We start from the raw sequence: 20463 nt of genomic DNA, 5'->3' as shown, positions 1-20463 counted from the left end.
GAGAGAGAAAGACCGAGCTTGCACGGCTTTTAGCGGTACTGTCGGCCGTCGTAACCCCGACTTTGTAAGTCCAAGATGATTTTTAAATTTCTGAGGCAGGGGGCCTGGAACTGGAAGGGAGGGAGGGACAACTCTGAAACTGGGAGGGACGACGATCTGTAGCGGTGACGACCTCAGGGGGGGTGAGGGGCGACTGTCAGTGAAGCGGCTCCTGCTCTTCTTTTCTTCTTTTTTTCCAGTACTGTTGTGTGTGCAACGTCTCTGCCCGCTCCCGCTGTTCTTCTGGTCTTCTTTTTTTCTGGTGCCGTTCTGTGAGTGTCTCTGCCCGCTCTTCTTTTTGCCGGTCGCGTGCTTCCCGCATCTCTCACTGGGATTGTAACCACCTCCTGACGTCAGGCAAGCAGGGTTCTACTGCGGGCCACTGACATCAGGAGATGGTTACAATCCCAGGTAGACACTTTCGAACATTCACGGAGCAAATTATTATATTAGATCCGTCCTATCATTATCAGCATCTATATATTCCTCCCATTCACCTTTGAGTCTCATAATGCCACTTTTTGCACGTTCTCCTATCACTAACATCTAAAAAAATGTCTTGTCGTCCCCCCCCCCCCCATTTTATCATATTGGCTATTTTTTCTTCCATTTGCATTTTTGCTTTCCTGACTGCTGTACCAGCTTCTCTTAGCTTTTCCAGATACTGTTGCTTATCTCCCTTTTTCTGCGATCTCTTGTAGTTTATAAAGGCTAACCTCTTTTTTCTTACCTTTTTAACTACTACTTTTGAGAACTGGGGCCTCCTTTTCCACTTACTTTTACTTGCTTTCCTTACAAAAATGTTTGCTGCCCTTACAATAGCAGTTTTGCCCACTGCTTTTCAACTTCTTCCAGCAGTTCCTTGAGGTTAACCCCTATCTGAATAAAGTTAGTTTTTTTTGAAGTCTAGAACCTTCACTTTTGAATGAATATTTAAATCATCTATTAGTAGTATTTCCCCTTTCACAGTTATATTTTGAATGTTTTCAATTAAAGATCTGTCCATTTCTTCTGTTTCTGAAGAAGGCCTGTATATCATACCAATGTAGATACATTTGCCATTCTCTCTTTCCAGATTGTCCCATAGTGCCTCTTGCTTACCCTGTAGGTCTTAAAATTGTGTGGCTTTAATATTATCTTTAACATATAATGCCACTCCCCCTCCCTTTCTTCCTATTGTGTCTTTCCTGAACACATTATAGCCTGGTATAACTATATCTCAGTTATGGCAGTCATGGATCTCTGTGAACCATGTCTCTGATCACACTAAATCCAAATCAGGCTCTTCCATCACAGCCTCAAATAAAGGAAACTTAAAACAAAGAAAAAAGCACAATAATGGCACTAGAAGGATAAGGGAACAAAAAGAAACAAAAAAGAAGGCAAAAATACCTGCAGGCAAGGCACCACAAAAACACTAAGCATTGATGTGCTAAGGAGAGATCACAGACGTGATCTCATAGCTCCATGTAAAAGTAAAGACTGCTGGTCCTGCGCTCACATGTCAGGCAGGAAAGCACCCGCACATGCGTGGTGGGATGTGGCCAAAGACTTCTTAAAGAGATAGTACACTAGGCAACATCCGCACTGGGCTCCATCGGATGATGTGACGGAGCTGTGAGAATATTACAGCCTGCTTGTCCTTAGAGAATCATGCTTTTAGTGCCTCTGTATCTCAACATGTCTTGAACCATCTAGAGGAGGAGAGATAATTGAACATTTTGAGCATCTTTGCATGGCTGCCCTCTGTCATCCTCAAACCAGGTTGACGCTAGAAACTGCTATCGGCTAAGCAACTTAGTAGACAGGTGTTAGTGTAGTCAGTAGGGGTGAGCCATATCATGCTGACAGCCTGGGTTTGAATTCTGCTTCTGCTTTTAACAACTGATAGGATATAATCTGTGATGAACATAGTTTCCTGCTCTTACATAGTAACATAGTAGATGTTGACAGATATAGACCTGAACAGTCCATCCAGTCTGCCCAACAGTCACACTCATTAATAATTCATGACTAAACCAATAATGAGTGTGGTATAAAATACTAAATCCTGGTCTTTCTTTGCTTTTTTTGGGACATAGACCATAGAAGTCTGCCTGGCACTGTCCTTACGTTCCAATTATTGGAGCTGCCATTGAAGCCCACTCCAGCCTATCCGAATCTGGGGACAGAAACCGTAGAAATCTGTCCAGCTTTGGCCTTTCTTTTGCAGCCAGTCACCATCTCAGCACCATTTTACACATCAACAGACATGCAATCACTTAAATTTTGTTTTTTATACCATCCATTTTCTAATTAGGGATACTCTGTGTTCATCCCACACTTTTTTGAATTCTGTCACTATTTTTGTCTCCACAGCCTTCCTTGGGAGGGTCCCTTCCAGGCATCAACCAACCACTCCATTAAAAAGAATTTCCCGACATTACTCCTAAGTCCAAGTTTTTGTGTTAGGTGCATAAGAAAATGGTTTCAAATTACAATGCCAGGGTCATTCAGATTCATTCCCACATCCTCCATGCTATTGGTGCGGTATATTAAGTGAAAATAAACTTGAAACGTGAGGTAATTGTCCACATCAGAGAAGTTCCTTTTCTTCCTGATTGCCATTTTGGTGCTCTCTAAGGAGCACACATTAGTTTCTGTGGTACTACATAGATCTGGAAATACGTCCACTTAGGTGCTACTGGGCAAGCCATGGCATGTGCATCCAGCAAACAGGTGCATGTGTGTAAGCTGCAGATAACCCATGCTTTCTGTACACATGTAGCATATGGAAATACCGTCACTTTCACATGCAACTGAACTGACCATAACATGCAGATGGAAGCCCTCCCAAGATACATGGGCATATCCATTCCCCTCACCACTTGTATATCTTCACCCCCTGTTTGGTGCATGGGTCTTCTATATCTGGAAGCCACCTTATTTTGGGACACTTCCATGTGTATCTTCCACAGAGCATTTTTTTTAAACTTGTGTATTGTGGCGGGTGGAGATAGGTCAATTTTGCATCAGACCTGATCCTCTAAAACAATGCTGCCAGTTTCAACATTAACACTTTTATATGGATTTCCTCACATAGGCAAACTAAAATTTGTCCTTATTGTAACTATTTATTTCTTTAATATTCTAGAAATCACTCTCCAAAAGAATTATATTAGGTATTGTTCTAAGATAAGAACAATTTGGATGAAGTACAAAAGAGTATTGACTAGTAATTTAGATACAAAGAGCTGGGTATTCAGCAAATTATTAATGGAATCAATTGCCAACTTGCAGCTGAAATAGTTGTGGGTTAGATTGCCACTGCTGTAAATAAATTGTAAAAATTGAAATAAATGAACACAGTAATTAGGTTGAAGACAAAGTAATCAAGAGTTTCCTTTATAGAAATGTTTCCTTGCAAATACCATGAGTTGCAGTTCTTTCACTGCATAATGGAGTTTCAGTGCACTAATAATGATGTTTCCACTTAAGATTAGACTTGATATCTTAAAACAGAGATCTAAAGCATTTTGAAATAAATAACAGTTTAATAGAATGCAAGTAACATTGTTCTGAAAGAACAATATGAATTGATACTCACTTTTTTGATATCACATTCATCTAGGTGATTTTGAATAAACTGAACACTTGAAGTAAAGTCTGCAGAATTGAACTCATATGGAATATTCCAGCCAAGAGGACCAAATTTACGTCGTTCCTGAGCCACACACAAAAAACAGAGCTATGATTTTCAATACTTTGACCTGGAACTGTTACTGAGAAAAAAGTTAAACTAAAAGTAATTTAGGGGTCATTTTACTGAGGTGCACTGAAAAATGGCCTGCGGTATTGTAGGCGCGTGTTTTGGGCGCACGCAGATCCATTTTTCAGTGCGCCTGCAAAAAATGTCTTTTTTAATTTTTGCCGAAAATGGATGTGTGGCAAAATAAAAATTGGTGCACATCCATTTTGGGTCCGAGACCTTACTGCCAGCTATTGACTTAGCTGTAAGGTCTCACACATTAACTGGGCGGTAATGACCTACGTGCATCAAATGCCACTTGTGCGTGTAGCGGACATGCACCAGAAAATAAAATTAATTTTTCGGACATGCGTAACGGACACGCACCAAAAATAAAATTACGACAAGAGCCACATAGTAGCTGGGCGGTAACTCCAATTTGGCGCGCATTGGGCGTGCATAGACGCTTGCGCGGCTTAGTAAAAAGGGCCCCTAAGAGAGTCAGACTTAAAGTCTCATTTTACATAAATGAGAAATGGAATGTTCAAGCTGAGACTTTTACAATTTCCAGCCTATTTTGCAAAAGGTCTACAAACAATTATTTTACAGGAAAACACATTAAAAATAAGAAAAGAGTGGCACATACATGCAAGCATCTAATGTCCAATGTTAACATTTTCTAAATCATTTTAAAAACAATAACTTCTATGAAATCCTGGCCAAAGTGAACAGTTTGCTGGTATATATGCATGACTCAGAGCCAGTGGCGTAGCCAGAAGGCAATTTTTGGGTGGGCCAACAGGTTGGATGGGTGGGCACTAGAGTTGCCAACTTTTTTGAAAGAGAAAAAACAGCAACCTGATGCACTCATACTCTGTCCCTACCCCACTCCCCATAACTTCAATGAGGGTTGCAGTGCAGGCTTCAGTGGCTGCAGGCCAATTGAGACCTAAGGGAAGTACAATAGACTGCACTATTCAGACCTATTGAGCCACACATTCTGCATCCAGAGAACCTCCTGGCTCTCCATCAACAATGGATACAGAGCACAGCAAGGACAATTCTCCATAAAACTCATCATACAAAGAAATTTTGTTTTCTAGTGTAATCTCAATTACAGACATATTATAAATTAACTTTAAAAAAAATCTATAAATCAAAAGTCACTAAGAACCTAGAACAAATCTAGCAAGCCAACACTAACTTCCAAAAACAAAGATCCTAACTATGAAAAAGAAGTGCCTTAAATATTATAGTAGAGCCCTAAAATACAAATACATTTATCAGGAAAGCTGAACAAGCCAAATTACTACAGAATGCTACATGGAAACTTCATGCTAACAGAATACCTCAGTCACACACACAAGACACAAATGCCAAATACAGAATAAGTGAACACAAACTCTAGAAATATAAATTAAATGGAAACCCCAAGAAACTAGACCTTGCATGTAGTACAACACCAGAGAAACAAGAAAGAAAGGCATTTGCTCCTGTGCAAAATATAAAGATGGCACATGCCAGGGATGGTGTTAGGGGATGCAACTAGGGCAATTGTGCTTGGGTCCTTGGCCAGGGAAAGCCTGCATGCTGGAAGCTGAAGGCGCAGCCTGGTAATGGACTTTGAGGTCCTTTCCTAGATTTTTGTTCTGGACCCCAGCCATGTTTAACATCAACTTTGGCAAGATGTACATTTCAAATCCAACATGTTATATTCACAACATTGAAAATAAAATATTTTTTAATACCTTTTTGTTGTCTGGTCATTTTTTCTCAAATCATATTGGTCCCAGTATCTGGTTTCTGCTTCCCTCTGTCTTCTCTTAAATAACTTGCCAGTGTCTCCTATTTGACATTTCTTCTTTCTTCATGTCCATCATCCATCTCCCATCTCTGTTTTCCTATATTTCCTTGTCCAGTATCTCCCCTGTGTTCATATCCCCTCATCCATCATCATTCCTCTGTGCACCTATGCACCCCATGCCCAGCATATCCCTTCTATATTCCTATTCTCCCCCTTGTCTGGTATCTCCCCCCCCCCCCCTGTGTCCATATACCCCTCCCCCCTTCAGTGTCCAGCATTTTATCTCTATTCCATATCCCCCCCCCCCCTTGTCAGGCCCCTCTGTGCCCATGTGCCATCCCCATACAGCATCTCACATTTGTGTCCCTGTCCCCATGCTCCCACCTAATGCCCATCATCTCCCTTCTGTATCTGTATACTTCCCTATGTCCCCTTTCTCCCTCCTCCACACACACCAATGTGTCCCTCTCCTCTCTGATCCCACCCCCCAACCAGCTTCTCTTCCTCTCTTTCCTTCCCCTTATGCATCTGGCTCTTTCTCCCTGCACCTCTCTCTCTTCCCTCTAACACCTCCCATAGGTCCAGCACCTTTCTCCCTTTGCTCCAGCCCTCCTTGCAGGTCCACATCTGTCTCCTTTCCTTTCAGCCATCATCTGCATATCCAGCACCTCTCCTTCAGCCCCCCCCCCCCCCCCCACACATGTCCAGCATCTCTCTCCCTTTCATCCAGCCCCCCCTACATGTACAGCACCTCTTTCCCTTTCATCCAGCCCCCCTACATGTCCAGCACCTCTCCCCTTCACTTCAACCCTCTGCGTATCCAGCACATCTCCCCTTTCCCTCCACCCCCCCTGCATATCCAGCACCTCTCCCCTTCCCTCCAGTCTGCAAATCCAAAACCTCTCCCCTACCCTCCAACCTCCCCTCTGCAAATCCCAAACCTCTCCCCTTCCTTCCAACCTCCCCTCTGCAAATCCCAAACCTCTCCCTTCCCTCCAACCTCCCCTCTGCAAATTCCAAACCTCTCCCCTTCCTTCCAACCTCCCCTCTGCAAATCCCAAACCTCTCCCCTTCCCTCCAACCTCCCCTTTGCAAATCCCAAACCTCTCCCTTCCCTCCAACCTCCCCTCTGCAAATTCCAAACCACTCCCCTTCCTTCCAACCTCCCCTCTGCAAATCCCAAACCTCTCCCCTTCCTTCCAACCTCCCCTCTGCAAATTCCAAACCTCTCTCCTTCCCTCCAACCTCCCCTCTGCAAATCCCAAACCTCTCCCCTTCCTTCCAACCTCCCCTCTGCAAATCCCAAAACTCTACCCTTCCTTCCAACCTCCCCTCTGCAAATTCCAAACCTCTCCCCTTCCTTCCAACCTCCCCTCTGCAAATCCCAAACCTCTCCCCTTCCTTCCAACCTCCCCTCTGCAAATTCCAAACCTCTCTCCTTCCCTCCAACCTCCCCTCTGCAAATCCCAAACCTCTCCCCTTCCCTCCAACCTCCCCTCTGCAAATCCCAAACCTCTCCCTTCCCTCCAACCTCCCCTCTGCAAATTCCAAACCACTCCCCTTCCCTCCAACCTCCCCTCTGCAAATTCCAAACCACTCCCCTTCCTTCCAACCTCCCCTCTGCAAATCCCAAACCTCTCCCCTTCCTTCCAACCTCCCCTCTGCAAATTCCAAACCTCTCTCCTTCCCTCCAACCTCCCCTCTGCAAATCCCAAACCTCTCCCCTTCCTTCCAACCTCCCCTCTGCAAATCCCAAACCTCTCCCTTCCCTCCAACCTCCCCTCTGCAAATTCCAAACCACTCCCCTTCCTTCCAACCTCCCCTCTGCAAATCCCAAACCTCTCCCCTTCCTTCCATCTTCCCCTCTGCAAATTCCAAACCTCTCTCCTTCCCTCCAACCTCCCCTCTGCAAATCCCAAACCTCTCCCCTTCCCTCCAACCTCCCCTCTGCAAATCCCAAACCTCTCCCCTTCCCTCCAACCTCCCCTCTGCAAATTCCAAACCACTCCCCTTCCTTCCAACCTCCCCTCTGCAAATCCCAAACCTCTCCCCTTCCTCCCAACCTCCCCTCTGCAAATTCCAAACCTTTCTCCTTCCCTCCAACCTCCCCTCTGCAAATCCCAAACCTCTCCCCTTCCTTCCAACCTCCCCTCTGCAAATCCCAAACCACTCCCCTTCCTTCCAACCTCCCCCTCTGCAAATTCCAAACCTCTCTCCTTCCCTCCAACCTCCCCTCTGCAAATTCCAAACCTCTCTCCTTCCCTCCAACCTCCCCTCTGCAAATCCCAAACCTCTCCCCTTCCTTCCAACCTCCCCTCTGCAAATCCCAAACCTCTCCCTTCCCTCCAACCTCCCCTCTGCAAATTCCAAACCACTCCCCTTCTTCCAACCTCCCCTCTGCAAATCCCAAACCTCTCCCCTTCCTTCCATCTTCCCCTCTGCAAATTCCAAACCTCTCTCCTTCCCTCCAACCTCCCCTCTGCAAATCCCAAACCTCTCCCCTTCCCTCCAACCTCCCCTCTGCAAATCCCAAACCTCTCCCCTTCCCTCCAACCTCCCCTCTGCAAATTCCAAACCACTCCCCTTCCTTCCAACCTCCCCTCTGCAAATCCCAAACCTCTCCCCTTCCTTCCAACCTCCCCTCTGCAAATTCCAAACCTCTCTCCTTCCCTCCAACCTCCCCTCTGCAAATCCCAAACCTCTCCCCTTCCTTCCAACCTCCCCTCTGCAAATCCCAAACCTCTCCCTTCCCTCCAACCTCCCCTCTGCAAATTCCAAACCACTCCCCTTCCTTCCAACCTCCCCTCTGCAAATTCCAAACCTCTCTCCTTCCCTCCAACCTCCCCTCTGCAAATCCCAAACCTCTCCCCTTCCCTCCAACCTCCCCTCTGCAAATCCCAAACCTATCCCTTCCCTCCAACCTCCCCTCTGCAAATTCCAAACCACTCCCCTTCCTTCCAACCTCCCCTCTGCAAATTCCAAACCACTCCCCTTCCTTCCAACCTCCCCTCTGCAAATCCCAAACCTCTCCCCTTCCCTCCAACCTCCCCTCTGCAAATCCCAAACCTCTCCCCTTCCCTCCAACCTCCCCTCTGCAAATTCCAAACCACTCCCCTTCCTTCCAACCTCCCCTCTGCAAATCCCAAACCTCTCCCCTTCCTTCCAACCTCCCCTCTGCAAATTCCAAACCTCTCTCCTTCCCTCCAACCTCCCCTCTGCAAATCCCAAACCTCTCCCCTTCCTTCCAACCTCCCCTCTGCAAATCCCAAACCTCTCCCTTCCCTCCAACCTCCCCTCTGCAAATTCCAAACCACTCCCCTTCCTTCCAACCTCCCCTCTGCAAATCCCAAACCTCTCCCCTTCCCTCCAACCTCCCTCTGCAAATCCCAAACCTATCCCTTCCCTCCAACCTCCCCTCTGCAAATTCCAAACCACTCCCCTTCCTTCCAACCTCCCCTCTGCAAATTCCAAACCACTCCCCTTCCTTCCAACCTCCCCTCTGCAAATCCCAAACCTCTCCCCTTCCTTCCAACCTCCCCTCTGCAAATTCCAAACCTCTCTCCTTCCCTCCAACCTCCCCTCTGCAAATCCTAAACCTCTCCCCTTCCTTCCAACCTCCCCTCTGCAAATTCCAAACCACTCCCCTTCCTTCCAACCTCCCCTCTGCAAATCCCAAACCTCTCCCCTTCCTTCCATCTTCCTCTGCAAATTCCAAACCTCTCTCCTTCCCTCCAACCTCCCCTCTGCAAATCCCAAACCTCTCCCCTTCCCTCCAACCTCCCCTCTGCAAATCCCAAACCTCTCCCTTCCCTCCAACCTCCCCTCTGCAAATTCCAAACCACTCCCCTTCCTTCCAACCTCCCCTCTGCAAATTCCAAACCACTCCCCTTCCTTCCAACCTCCCCTCTGCAAATCCCAAACCTCTCCCCTTCCTTCCAACCTCCCCTCTGCAAATTCCAACCTCTCTCCTTCCCTCCAACCTCCCCTCTGCAAATCCCAAACCTCTCCCCTTCCTTCCAACCTCCCCTCTGCAAATCCCAAACCTCTCCCTTCCCTCCAACCTCCCCTCTGCAAATTCCAAACCACTCCCCTTCCTTCAAACCTCCCCTGTGCAAATCCCAAACCTCTCCCCTTCCTTCCATCTTCCCCTCTGCCCTTGGCAAGTCCAGCACCCTTCAGCCTTCTGTTCCCTCCCCTCCCCTTCCTGGGCCAGCACCCCACTGACTTCCTCACCCTCTCCCACCCCTGCAGCGCTTCTTTTAATGCTGTCGGCTGCTGTGCACAGTCTCCCACCCCCGCGGCGGCGCTTACACTTCGCTACGGCGCTGCCTGCCTGCCAGCAACTCTACAGATGCGGCACTGACGTCCGACGTCCTGCTCCGGGGCCTTCCGCGTCCCGCCTCCGTAAACAGGAAGTTACATCAGCGCAGCAGAGGGAAGGCCCCGGAGTCGGACGTCGGTGCCGCATCTGTAGAGTTGCTGGCAGGCAGGCAGCGCCGTAGCAAAGTTTAAGCGCCGCCTCGGGGGTGGGAGACTGTGCACAGCAACGCCGACAGCATTAAAAGAAGCACTGCAGCAGGGGTGGAAGAGGGTAAGGATCTTCTGGGCGGGCCTGAGGCTAAACTGGGTGGGCCTGGGCCCATCCAGGCCCACCCGTAGCTACGCCCCTGCTCAGAGCAGGTATAAAAGCTGTGTGTTTCTGTGCAAAATTGAAAATAGATCTATACTTTTTCTGGACTACCCAAACCACACCCAGAACATGCCCCTTTTAAATTTAGAGAGACTTCTGAATAAGAAAGAACAGCACTGGATATATGATTTACAAACAGTGGCACTGCAGGGTCTGAATAAGGAATTAGACTGGTTTTCACTGATCTGATGTTTACTTTGGAGGTTATCCTGATTGGCATATGTCATCAAGTGGGAGGGATATATATATATATATATATATATATATATATATATATATATATATATATATATATATATATACACACACACACAGTACACTCCATTTAAGTGCACGTCGGATAAGCGTATGCTCTGTTTAACTGCATGCAGTACTTCGGTCCCATTTTTGGTGCCATCAATTTCTATGGGGACAAACTTCGGTTTAGCGCACCACTGATAAGTGCAAGATTCGCTTACATGCATGGTTTAAGACCGCTCCTTTGCAGGAAAGACGCCACATAAGCGCGCGCACGTACTATGGAAGCCGATTGGTGCATGACAACCAATGAGATTTCAAATTTACTGCCCCTTTAGCTGCCACAGGCAGAATAAGCGAAAGAATGTTGTTACAGTGTACACTGGGGTCGTCGCGGCGGAACTGTAAGACTTTAAAACTGCCTGAACGAATAGAAGTTCTTAAAAAATTCGAAAATAAAGTCAAGCATCTATTGCTAAAGAATATGGTGTCAATCCCAGTCAAATTTCACGTGTCTTGAAGCAGAAAGACCAGCTTATGGAAGACTGACAAAACAATACAAATCCACAACAGAAACGAACACGGGCGAGAAAAGCTGAGGAGGTAGAAGATGCTCTTCTTTGGTGGTTTTCTCGAGTCAGGAGCAGACAGTTTCCTGTCAGTCCACTGCTTATGGAGAAAGCTAACCAGCTAGCTGAAAGTCTTTGACTAACTGAATTCAAAGCCACTGTTGGATGGTTGGAAAGATGGAAGGAGAGGAACAACATAAAATTCAAGAAACAGCATGGTGAGAAACAAGACGCTGATGACTTTGGTGCTGAAAATTGGGTTGTTTCAGTTCTTCCTACCACCTTGAACGAGTTTGCACCTCGTGACATTTTCAATGCTAACGAAAATGGTCTCTACTGGCGAGCGATTCCTGATGGAACACTTGCATTCAAACATGCTGAAACTACTGGAGGTAAAACGTTGAGACCGACTGACGATCCTCCTTTGCTGCAATATGGATGGGAGTGAGAAGTTGGAACCCCTCGTCATTGGAAAGAGCAAACAGCCCCGTTGCTTCAAGAAAGTTAAATGACTTCCTGTGTCATACGAGGCTAACTCAAATTCATGGATGACTGGAGAAATTTGGAAGCAGTGGCTAAAGTAGTTAGACACTAGAATGCGGGCACAAAAGCTTCAGATTTTGTTGTTTTGTGATAATTGTGCTGCACACAGGGATGATGTCAGGCTGTCTAACGTCAAGGTGGTCTTCCTGCCACCAAACACTACCTCTCTGATCCAACCTATGGATCAGGGCATAATAGCCAATTTCAAACAACATTATCGGGCTCTTGTGCTACGTCGTCTGATGAGTGCTATGGATGACCAGACTAGCAAGGATAAACATGCTGTTGAACTGACTCGTAATCTATCACTGTTGGATTCCCTACATATGCAGAAAGAAGCCTGGAATCATGTTACACAGGCAACCATTGTGAACTGCTACAAGTGGGCAAGCTTTGTTAAGGATGTGGAGAGGGACGAAACAGATGCAACTGTTGCAAACATGTCAGATGAAGAGGTTATTGACATCCCAGCCGGTGTTACTGAAGAGGAGTTTCATCGTTACATAGCTGTTGATTCTGATCTGCAAACAGCTGAAGACAGCACTGATGTGGAGATATGCGCCTACACGCAGGCAACAACGGCTGATGACGAAACAGAGGATGAAATAAGCAGCGAGGCACATGCTGACGAAATTCAGCAACCTCTACCTGTCACTTTTGCAAGAGCGCTGGAGAGTCCCAACACCGTGCGGGCCTATCTGGAGGCCACTGGATGTCAGTGCTATGACAGTTTTTACCAGCTGCAGACGTAGTCTATGGAACTCACAGGCCCATTAGTGTACAGAGCAGTGGCGTTCCTAGGGGGGCTGACACCCAGGGCGGATCGCCGATGCGCCCCGCCCCCCGGGTGCAGCGCCCCCCCCCGGCGAAAGAACCCCCCGGATGCACGCCGCTAGGGGAGGGTGCCACGTGCCTGCCGGCTCTTCGTTTTCATGCTCCCTCTGCCCCGGCACAGGAAGTAACCTGTTCCCGGGCAAAGGAAGTATGAAAACGAAGAGCCGACAAGCGCGCGGCACCTCCCCCAGCAGCGTGCACCCGGGGCAGACCGCCCCCCCGCCCCCCCTTGGTACGCCAGTGGTACAGAGAACTATAACTGATTACTTCAAGTAAGCCTAATGTCAGTTAACGGAGACCGTATACTGTATGTATAATAATAAACAGTACTGTACATATGTTTATCAGAGGTCAAGCTTCTTTGGGTCACAACGGTTAAGTGCACGCTCAGGTTAACTGCATGCATTTCTTTGGACCCAGACCCTTGCACTTAAGCGGATTGCACTGTGTGTATATATATATATATATGACTGGATTGAATATTAAGCTTCTAAAAAAGAACAACAAATTTGATATAAGTACTTATTTGAAGATATTATAAATGTGATGGAATACATAAGAAAAAAAAAAAAAAAAAAAATATATATATATATATATATATATATATATATATATATATATAAGAAGTTATCAGCTTAACAAAATGTTTTGAAAAAATACTTTGGACTGGTGAAGAAAATTGGAGTCAAGAGATGCAACTGAATGTTAAGACTCTAGCCACCTTCTGATTGTCCTTTTATAAAATTTATAGGAATTATATCAAAAAAGGGTACTCTTCATACTGTCCTTTTAAATCTGTGCATTCTGCAGCATATACAAGTATACGTGGAGGGGCATAACTGAACAGGGCGCACAAGTTTTCCTCGGGCCATCCTCGCAGGACGGCTCCGCGAAGGGGCGGGGAAACCCATATTATGGAAACAAGATGGATGTCCATATTTCCTTTCGATAATACAGTTGGGGACGCCCAAATCAGCAAATTTAGGTCGACCTTAGAGATGGTTGTCCTTAGAGATGGTCGTCTCCAATTTTCGGTGATAATGGAAACCGAAGATGCCTATCTCAGAAACGACCAAATCCAAGCCATTTGGTCATGGGAGGAGCCAGCATTCGTAGTGCACTGGCCCCCCTCACATGCCAGGACACCAACCGAGCACCCTAGGGGGCACTGCAGTGGACTTCAGAAAAAGCTCCCAGGTGCATAGCTCCCTTACCATGTGTGCTGAGCCCCCCAAACCCCACTCCTTACAACTGTACACCACTACCATAGCCCTTACAGATGAAGGGGGGCACCTACATTTGGGTACAGTGGGTTTGTGGTGGGTTTTGGAGGGCTCACATTTACCACCACAAGTGTAACAGGTGGGGGGGGGGGGGGCCTGGGTCCGCCTGCCTGAAGTGCACTGCAGTACCCACTAAAACTGCTCCAGGGACCTGCATACTGCTGTCATGGAGCTGGGTATGATATTTGAGGCTGGCATAGAGGCTGGAAAAATATTTTAATATTTTTTTAGGGTGGGAGGGGGTTAGTGACCACTGGGGGAGTAAGGGGAGGTCATCCCCGATTCCCTCCGATGGTCATCTGGTCATTTAGGGCACATTTTTGTGGCTTGGACATAAAAAAAAGGACCAAGTAAAGTCGTCCAAGTGTTCGTCAGGGACACCCTTCTTTTTTCCATTATCGGCCGAGGATGCCCATGTGTTAAGCATGCCCCAGTCCCGCCTTCGCTATGCTTCCAACACACCCCCATGAACTTTGGTCGTCCCCGCGACGGAAAGCAGTTGAGGATGCCCAAAATCGGCTGTCAATTATGCCGATTTGTGCGACCCTGTGAGAAGGACGCCCATCTTCCAATTCGTGTTGAAAGATGGGTGCCCTTCTCTTTCGAAAATAAGCCTGATAGTGACATTGTAAAGCATTGCAGCTCACCTGTAACAGATGTTTACCATAGACAGGAGGCAGGACCGGCTTTAGACATGCTGGGGCCTGGAACAGAAATGGAGCCTCCCCCCCCCCCCCCCCCCCCCCCAAATCCCCTTTCCTCCCTGCGCCCTCACCCAATCTCCATATGCACCATTACTACCACACATAAAACAACTTTAAATGAATTCTTCACACACAAAAAAAACATTCACCAAATACAGAAAAAAAAATTCAGAAATTAGAAATAAAAATATGAAGACTAAAATTGAACTGGGAACCCCAAGAAGATAAAATTGACAGGTATTGCAACACTGAAGAAATAAAAACAAAAATGCACTTCCTTTTGTACTGAACACAATCAGTGGTACAGACACAGGGGGGAGGGGGCCTGGGTGCCCCCCACACTTTGGACTCAGGCCCCCCCCAAAATAAGCATCACCCTTGCTGTGGCTGGCAGGGATCCCCAAGCTGTATAACTTGAAGACCACCTCCTCCTCCTCTGTTCCAGCAGCCAGAGCTCTCCAAACTCTGCAGCTTTGCGGCTGGGTCCTCAAGCTGCCGCCACCATTGCAACCCCCCCATGAACGCTGCTTTCACACATGCACAAAAACGAAGCATTCACAGGGTTGGGCCAGCAGTGGCTGCAGCAGCTCGGGAAGAGTTCTGGCTTCCAAAGGCGGAGGTAATCCTCACCTGGAGGGGCATGGAGATCCCTACCAGCTCAGGGGTACAATGGTCCTATACAGTGTATGGAGATATGTTTGTGAATCATATTGGAGCAGCAAAAAACTCAAGTTGGAGTGCTCTGGCCCCCAATGTTGTTTTAAGGTAGATGCGGGGGTTGAGAGACAGGGGGGCATGTCTTACTGGGAGTGAGGGGAAGGGATGGAGGAAGAAATGATGGGCTCAAGAACAGAGGGGAGTGAGAGAGAGGGGGCAGACAATGGGATAGAGGGAGGGAGTGATATATGTAATGAGACCTCCTTTTTAGTTTTAAACAGTTTTTTATTGAACAATCAATAAAACATTACAACCTTGAAATTGTGTGTCATGTTCATTTTTCCCCCATTACAGAGTGTCTCGTCTCTCTTTTACAAAAACAATGTCATTTCTCCAAGTACATTGATCTCCCAAACTAGTTCCCATCACCAGAACATTAATACAACAAATTAATGATGGAAATGAACCGGCCTCACAATCCTGTCCCCATCTACTACAATAGACTCATATGGGCCGTATTCTGCGAGTATTATTAACATCTCTCCATCAAATAAACGAGAATTCTTACTTCTATTGCTATCCATCTCTCAAGTGTCATTGACCAATCACATTTTTAAAATTGTCAATTTCTTCCCCCCTCTCTCCTATATACCCCACCCTCCCCTCCCTCCCCCCGCCCCTCTCCCTTCCCCCTTCCCAAAGGTCAATTCTCTAATAACTGGGATTGACTGTCACCAGATGTAATAGGTTACACTCACATCAAAAGCCCCCTAATTGGTTGAGAACTGCACTGCGTGCTCGTGGGGCCAAAACTTGTATATAACATTTCCATATTAAATAGAACTCCTTTTGTCTCTTAACTTTCCATTGCGCTTCTTGTAATTCCATTAGCGATAACGCATGGAGTTTATTGCGCCACTGCCAATATGTGGGAGCCTCTTTTTGAACCCAATTGGCCAGAATACATTTTTTACCTATTAGAAACGCTCTATACAACAGTAGATTGTGATGTACAGTGCCAGAACCCCCCAGCGACTCCTCCCCCAACAACACACTCTCTGGTCTCATTGGTATGTGTTTATTCAGTATGTATTCCATAAAAGTACTCACCCTTACCCAAAAGTGCTTTATCTCTGGGCAGTCCCACATGGCATGAAAGTATGTACATTGTGGCCCTCCGCACTTACCACATTGTGGTGAATCCACCCCTCCCATTTTATATAATCGAAATGTGGAGGTATATGCTCAGAACAGCACTCTGCCTTGGCATTCCCTAAGGTCTGCAATGCTTATTCTCTTTGGTATCTGCCGCATGCTTCTCAATAATCTTTGTGTAGTGATTTATTTTTGTAAATCCTCTGACCACTTCCCCACCAAGTGCGTCAGCATTCTATGTGTAATACTTTGCATTAGCCTTTTATGTAGTAGTGAAATAGAGATTGCCTCCTCATTGGGCATTTCAAAAAGGTTTTCTAGCATGTTAAGCACATCTATAACAAGAGATTGATGTGGGATACTTGCAATGTAATGTGAAATCTGGTGATATGCAAATTTGTCCATCCACATTAAATCTCCAAGTCCCAGAGGATCCAAATTTATGGTATTCCCTTCAGAATCCACTATGTCTTGTAAGAGAATGATCCCTTTTTGCGACCATCATTTAAATCTTGGGCTTTCTATACCTGGTAGAAACTCTCCATTCCCTGTTATAGGTAAAAGTCTGCTATGGTGTTCATCAAACAACCAAATCCGACTCAGTTCTTTCCATACCATTCTAAGGGGTCGGATCACTATATTCCTCCTTAGGTATGTTGGCAGTGCGGTTAACCGTGCCTGCAACACATATTGTAATTTCAAGGGGTGGGCCCAATCTTCTTCCATTTTCCTCGGAGTATAATATGAGGTTCCCAACATCCAATCCCCTATATGTCTTAGCAAACATGCTTTACTATATCGACGTAAATCCAAGACCCCAAATCCCCCTCTATTCCATGGGTCCATCAAATTTTGCCAGCTTATCTGTGGGCGTCTTTTATGCCAAAAGAATTTGAGAGGAGGCCCATTAACTTTTTCCAATCCCGTTTAGTCAGATAAATTGGCAAAATCTGAAAACAGTAAAGCCACCTTGGGAAAAGTATCATATTGAACAACGAAATCCTCCCAGATAGTGAAATTGGTAAATTGTCCCACTTCTCTAACATTTGTTTCGTATATGCAAATAATTGAGCCACATTTAGTTGATATAATTGTGCTGGATCTCCCGGTAACTGCACTCCAAGGTACAGAAACGAGCAATCCATTCTCCTAAAAGGACAGTTTAAGCGTGCCCACTCCTCTTCTGACATCCACAATGGTTGGACTTCAGCTTTATCTAAATTCAGACAAAATCCTGAGAAATCCCTATATTCTTTAAATATTTCCAAGATAGCTGGCAGTGACTCTTTTGGGTTCTGAAGGATGACCAAGAGATCATCTGCAAAGGCAGAAATTTTAAATTGCTCGGTTCCTAGATAAACTCCCTGTACAGTCTCGATGCTCATGATGTCCCGGATTAGAGGGTCCAACACCAATACAAACAATAAAGGGGAGAGAGGGCATCCCTGTCTTGTACCTCTAGCTATGGGAAACTGGCAGGAAGTCTCCCCATTCACTGACACCTCTGCCACTGGATTCTTATATATTGTTTGTATGGCCCTCTTAAAAAATCCTCTAATTCCGTAGGTCTCCAAGACTGCAAACATGAAGTCCCACCTCACTCTATCAAACGCTTTATGCGCGTCAAAGCTGATAAGTAGTGAGGGAGTACTCCCATACTTTGCCTGCTCCAATGCTAGTAATATTTTTCTCAAGTTCTTTGCCACAGAACGTTCTCGGACAAATCCCACCTATGGGTCTAGCACCAGCTGTGGAAGAAACCTAGCCAGCTTATTAGCTAAGATCCTTGCAAATAATTTAGCCTCAAATGATAATAAGGATATAGGCCTATAAGATTCTGCTCGGCTCGGGTCTTTTCCTGGCTTTAATAAAACAATTATCTGTGCTGTCCTCAATGAGCTCGGCATTTCTCCTCTGTGAACATGTGAATTGAATACCTTGGCCACACAAGGTGCAATATCCTCCACTTGAATTTTATACCACTCTGCCGTAAATCCATCCACCCCAGGTGATTTATATAGGGAACTAGCTCTTATGTTCCAACTGACTTTGTCTTCAGTAATATCCGCTTCCAATATCTCCTGTTGTCGTCTGGTAAGCTGTGGAAGCTTTTGCCCCTCTAGGTATGATATCGCCTCTAAACCCTCCTCCGGGGAAGGAGCATACAATTGGGTATAAAAGTTTCAAAAACCTTATTAATGTCTGTGTTCGTATGTTGGCTCTTTCCCTGTGTATCCTGGATTTGTGACACCCATCTTCTGCCCCCTACTTGGTGAACCAATCGCACCAGTAATTTCCCCTGCTTGTTAGCATGTTTGTACATCTGGTACTTATAATATATCTGAGACTGCTATGTGCGGGTGTGGATCAAGTGATTTAGCTCCATTTGTGTGTAGCGGAATGTGTCTGCCCATAAATTTGTCTCAGTCTCCGTACCCTTGCCTCCAATCGTAGCATTTCAGCTTCTCTGGCTTTCTTTTTATGGACCGAATATGAAATAATATGTCCCCGCAACACAGCTTTGGCTGCTTCCCCAAAAAGTATTGGATCCCGTTGATAACTTTCCCTGTTTAATTCCGCATAGTCCTTCCACTTTTCCCGTATAAAGGAATGAAATGTTGTGTCAAAGTATAGTGCCCTCGGAAATCTCCAGCAAAACGGGCGTTTTTGATCAATACCCCAGTCTAATGTAATCCAAATCATAGCGTGATCTGATACTTGTGTGGGACCTATCTCCGCCTGTGTTAAATATGTCGCAGTGTTCTGAGATGTTAACAGATAATCTATCTGGGATTGTGTCCCATGGGCCCTAGATAGATGAGTATAATCCCGTTCTCCCGGGTGTAGTAATCTCCAGGAGTCTACTAAATCCAAATAGGAGCATACCCATGGCACTCCTCTATTGTAATTCACCGGCTTAACCCTTGAGGGGCCCGTGCTGTCTAGCAACGGATCATAAACCATATTGAAGTCTCCTCCCATGATTACTGGAGTTTGTTCAAAACTCTGCACCTGTCTGGCAAGAGTCTGGAAAACTTTTTTATCATATTGATTAGGGGCGTATACATTAACCAACAGAAGTGATTTATTTTGTAGCGTGATGTGTTGTATTATATAGCGGCCATGTGAGTCGATAATTCTACGGTTCAGCACACACTGCAGTCCTTTGCGGATCAGGATGGCCACCCCTGCTTTTTTGTACATTACTGGACTATCCACCACCTCACCAACCCACCACCGACATAACTTCCCATGTTCTAATGTATTTAGATGTGTTTCCTGCAACAGGGCTATTTGCGCTTTGTGTCTGTTCAATGTCTGTAGGATCTTGGAGCGTTTAATTGGGGAGTTCACCCCTCCCACATTCCAAGAAATAATTTTTATTAGGGCTCTTCCTTAAGCCTCTCCGCTACCAAGATCACCTGCAGATTGTCTCCTTTTTTCAAGAGAGAGGTATCCCAGCTTACTCCCCTCCCGGGTCTTCACTTGCGACAGTCTAATCCCTCTACTTAAATATGGCTCTCTCCAAATCTTGACCTTATGGTATCTCCAACCCTCCCTCTCCTCCCCCATCCCTTCCACCCTTCCCTCCCTAGCCCTCCCTGAACCCTTCCCCCCTCCTCCCTCTTCCCCCCTCCCCAGACCCACTTCCTTGAGTTCTCTAATAGAACCCATCACGTATAGGTGCCCCCAGTCCCCACAGCAATGTATTCTTAACATTCTATCATGGTTATGCAGACAATATCAATGAATACATTTCTCCCCCTCCCCTCTATCTAGTTATGCTCCCCTCATTCAGCCAGGCACATCCCATCAATCAAACCTTGTTTGCTTGTACATTTGTATGATCTTTCACTCCTCAAGCACACTGTGTGAATCCGTAACCTTAATCCAAGATAATTTTATATAGTCTGACGGTCCCATCTTCCTTTGCCAGTTTCACCTCAGTACTTATTAGCATTATCCCGTTGTTCTTACGCTTCAAGTAGCTTCCTCCTGCGATAGTCCATCAAGAAACTCCTGGGCAGCTGCTGCCTCAGCAAAATATTTTTCAGCGCCCTCATGTTGAATTTTCAGTTTTGCAGGATAAATCAAAGCAAAGCGAATTTTCTTTCGATGTAGCGCCGCACATATTGGCTTGAACTCCTTCCGAGCTGCCGCCACTCGCGCCGAATAATCCTGAAAACAAAGGATTTTCTGACCCTCATGCTTCAATTCTCC

At 46.0% G+C, this 20463-nt stretch overlaps 1 protein-coding gene across 1 annotated transcript in view; it reads right to left on the bottom strand.

Moving 5' to 3' along the window:
- DNAH8 (dynein axonemal heavy chain 8) overlaps positions 1–20463 on the bottom strand; it is a 1267128-nt gene that overhangs the window by 83982 nt on the left and 1162683 nt on the right. Inside the window, 1 exon segment of the mRNA XM_030199255.1 lies at positions 3626–3742. Within this exon segment, the coding sequence (XP_030055115.1) occupies positions 3626–3742 (117 nt within the window).

This window comes from Microcaecilia unicolor, chromosome 3 (assembly GCF_901765095.1).
Source record: "Microcaecilia unicolor chromosome 3, aMicUni1.1, whole genome shotgun sequence".
Lineage (NCBI taxonomy): Eukaryota > Metazoa > Chordata > Amphibia > Gymnophiona > Siphonopidae > Microcaecilia > Microcaecilia unicolor.
This window is presented reverse-complemented; position numbering and strand designations above follow the sequence as displayed.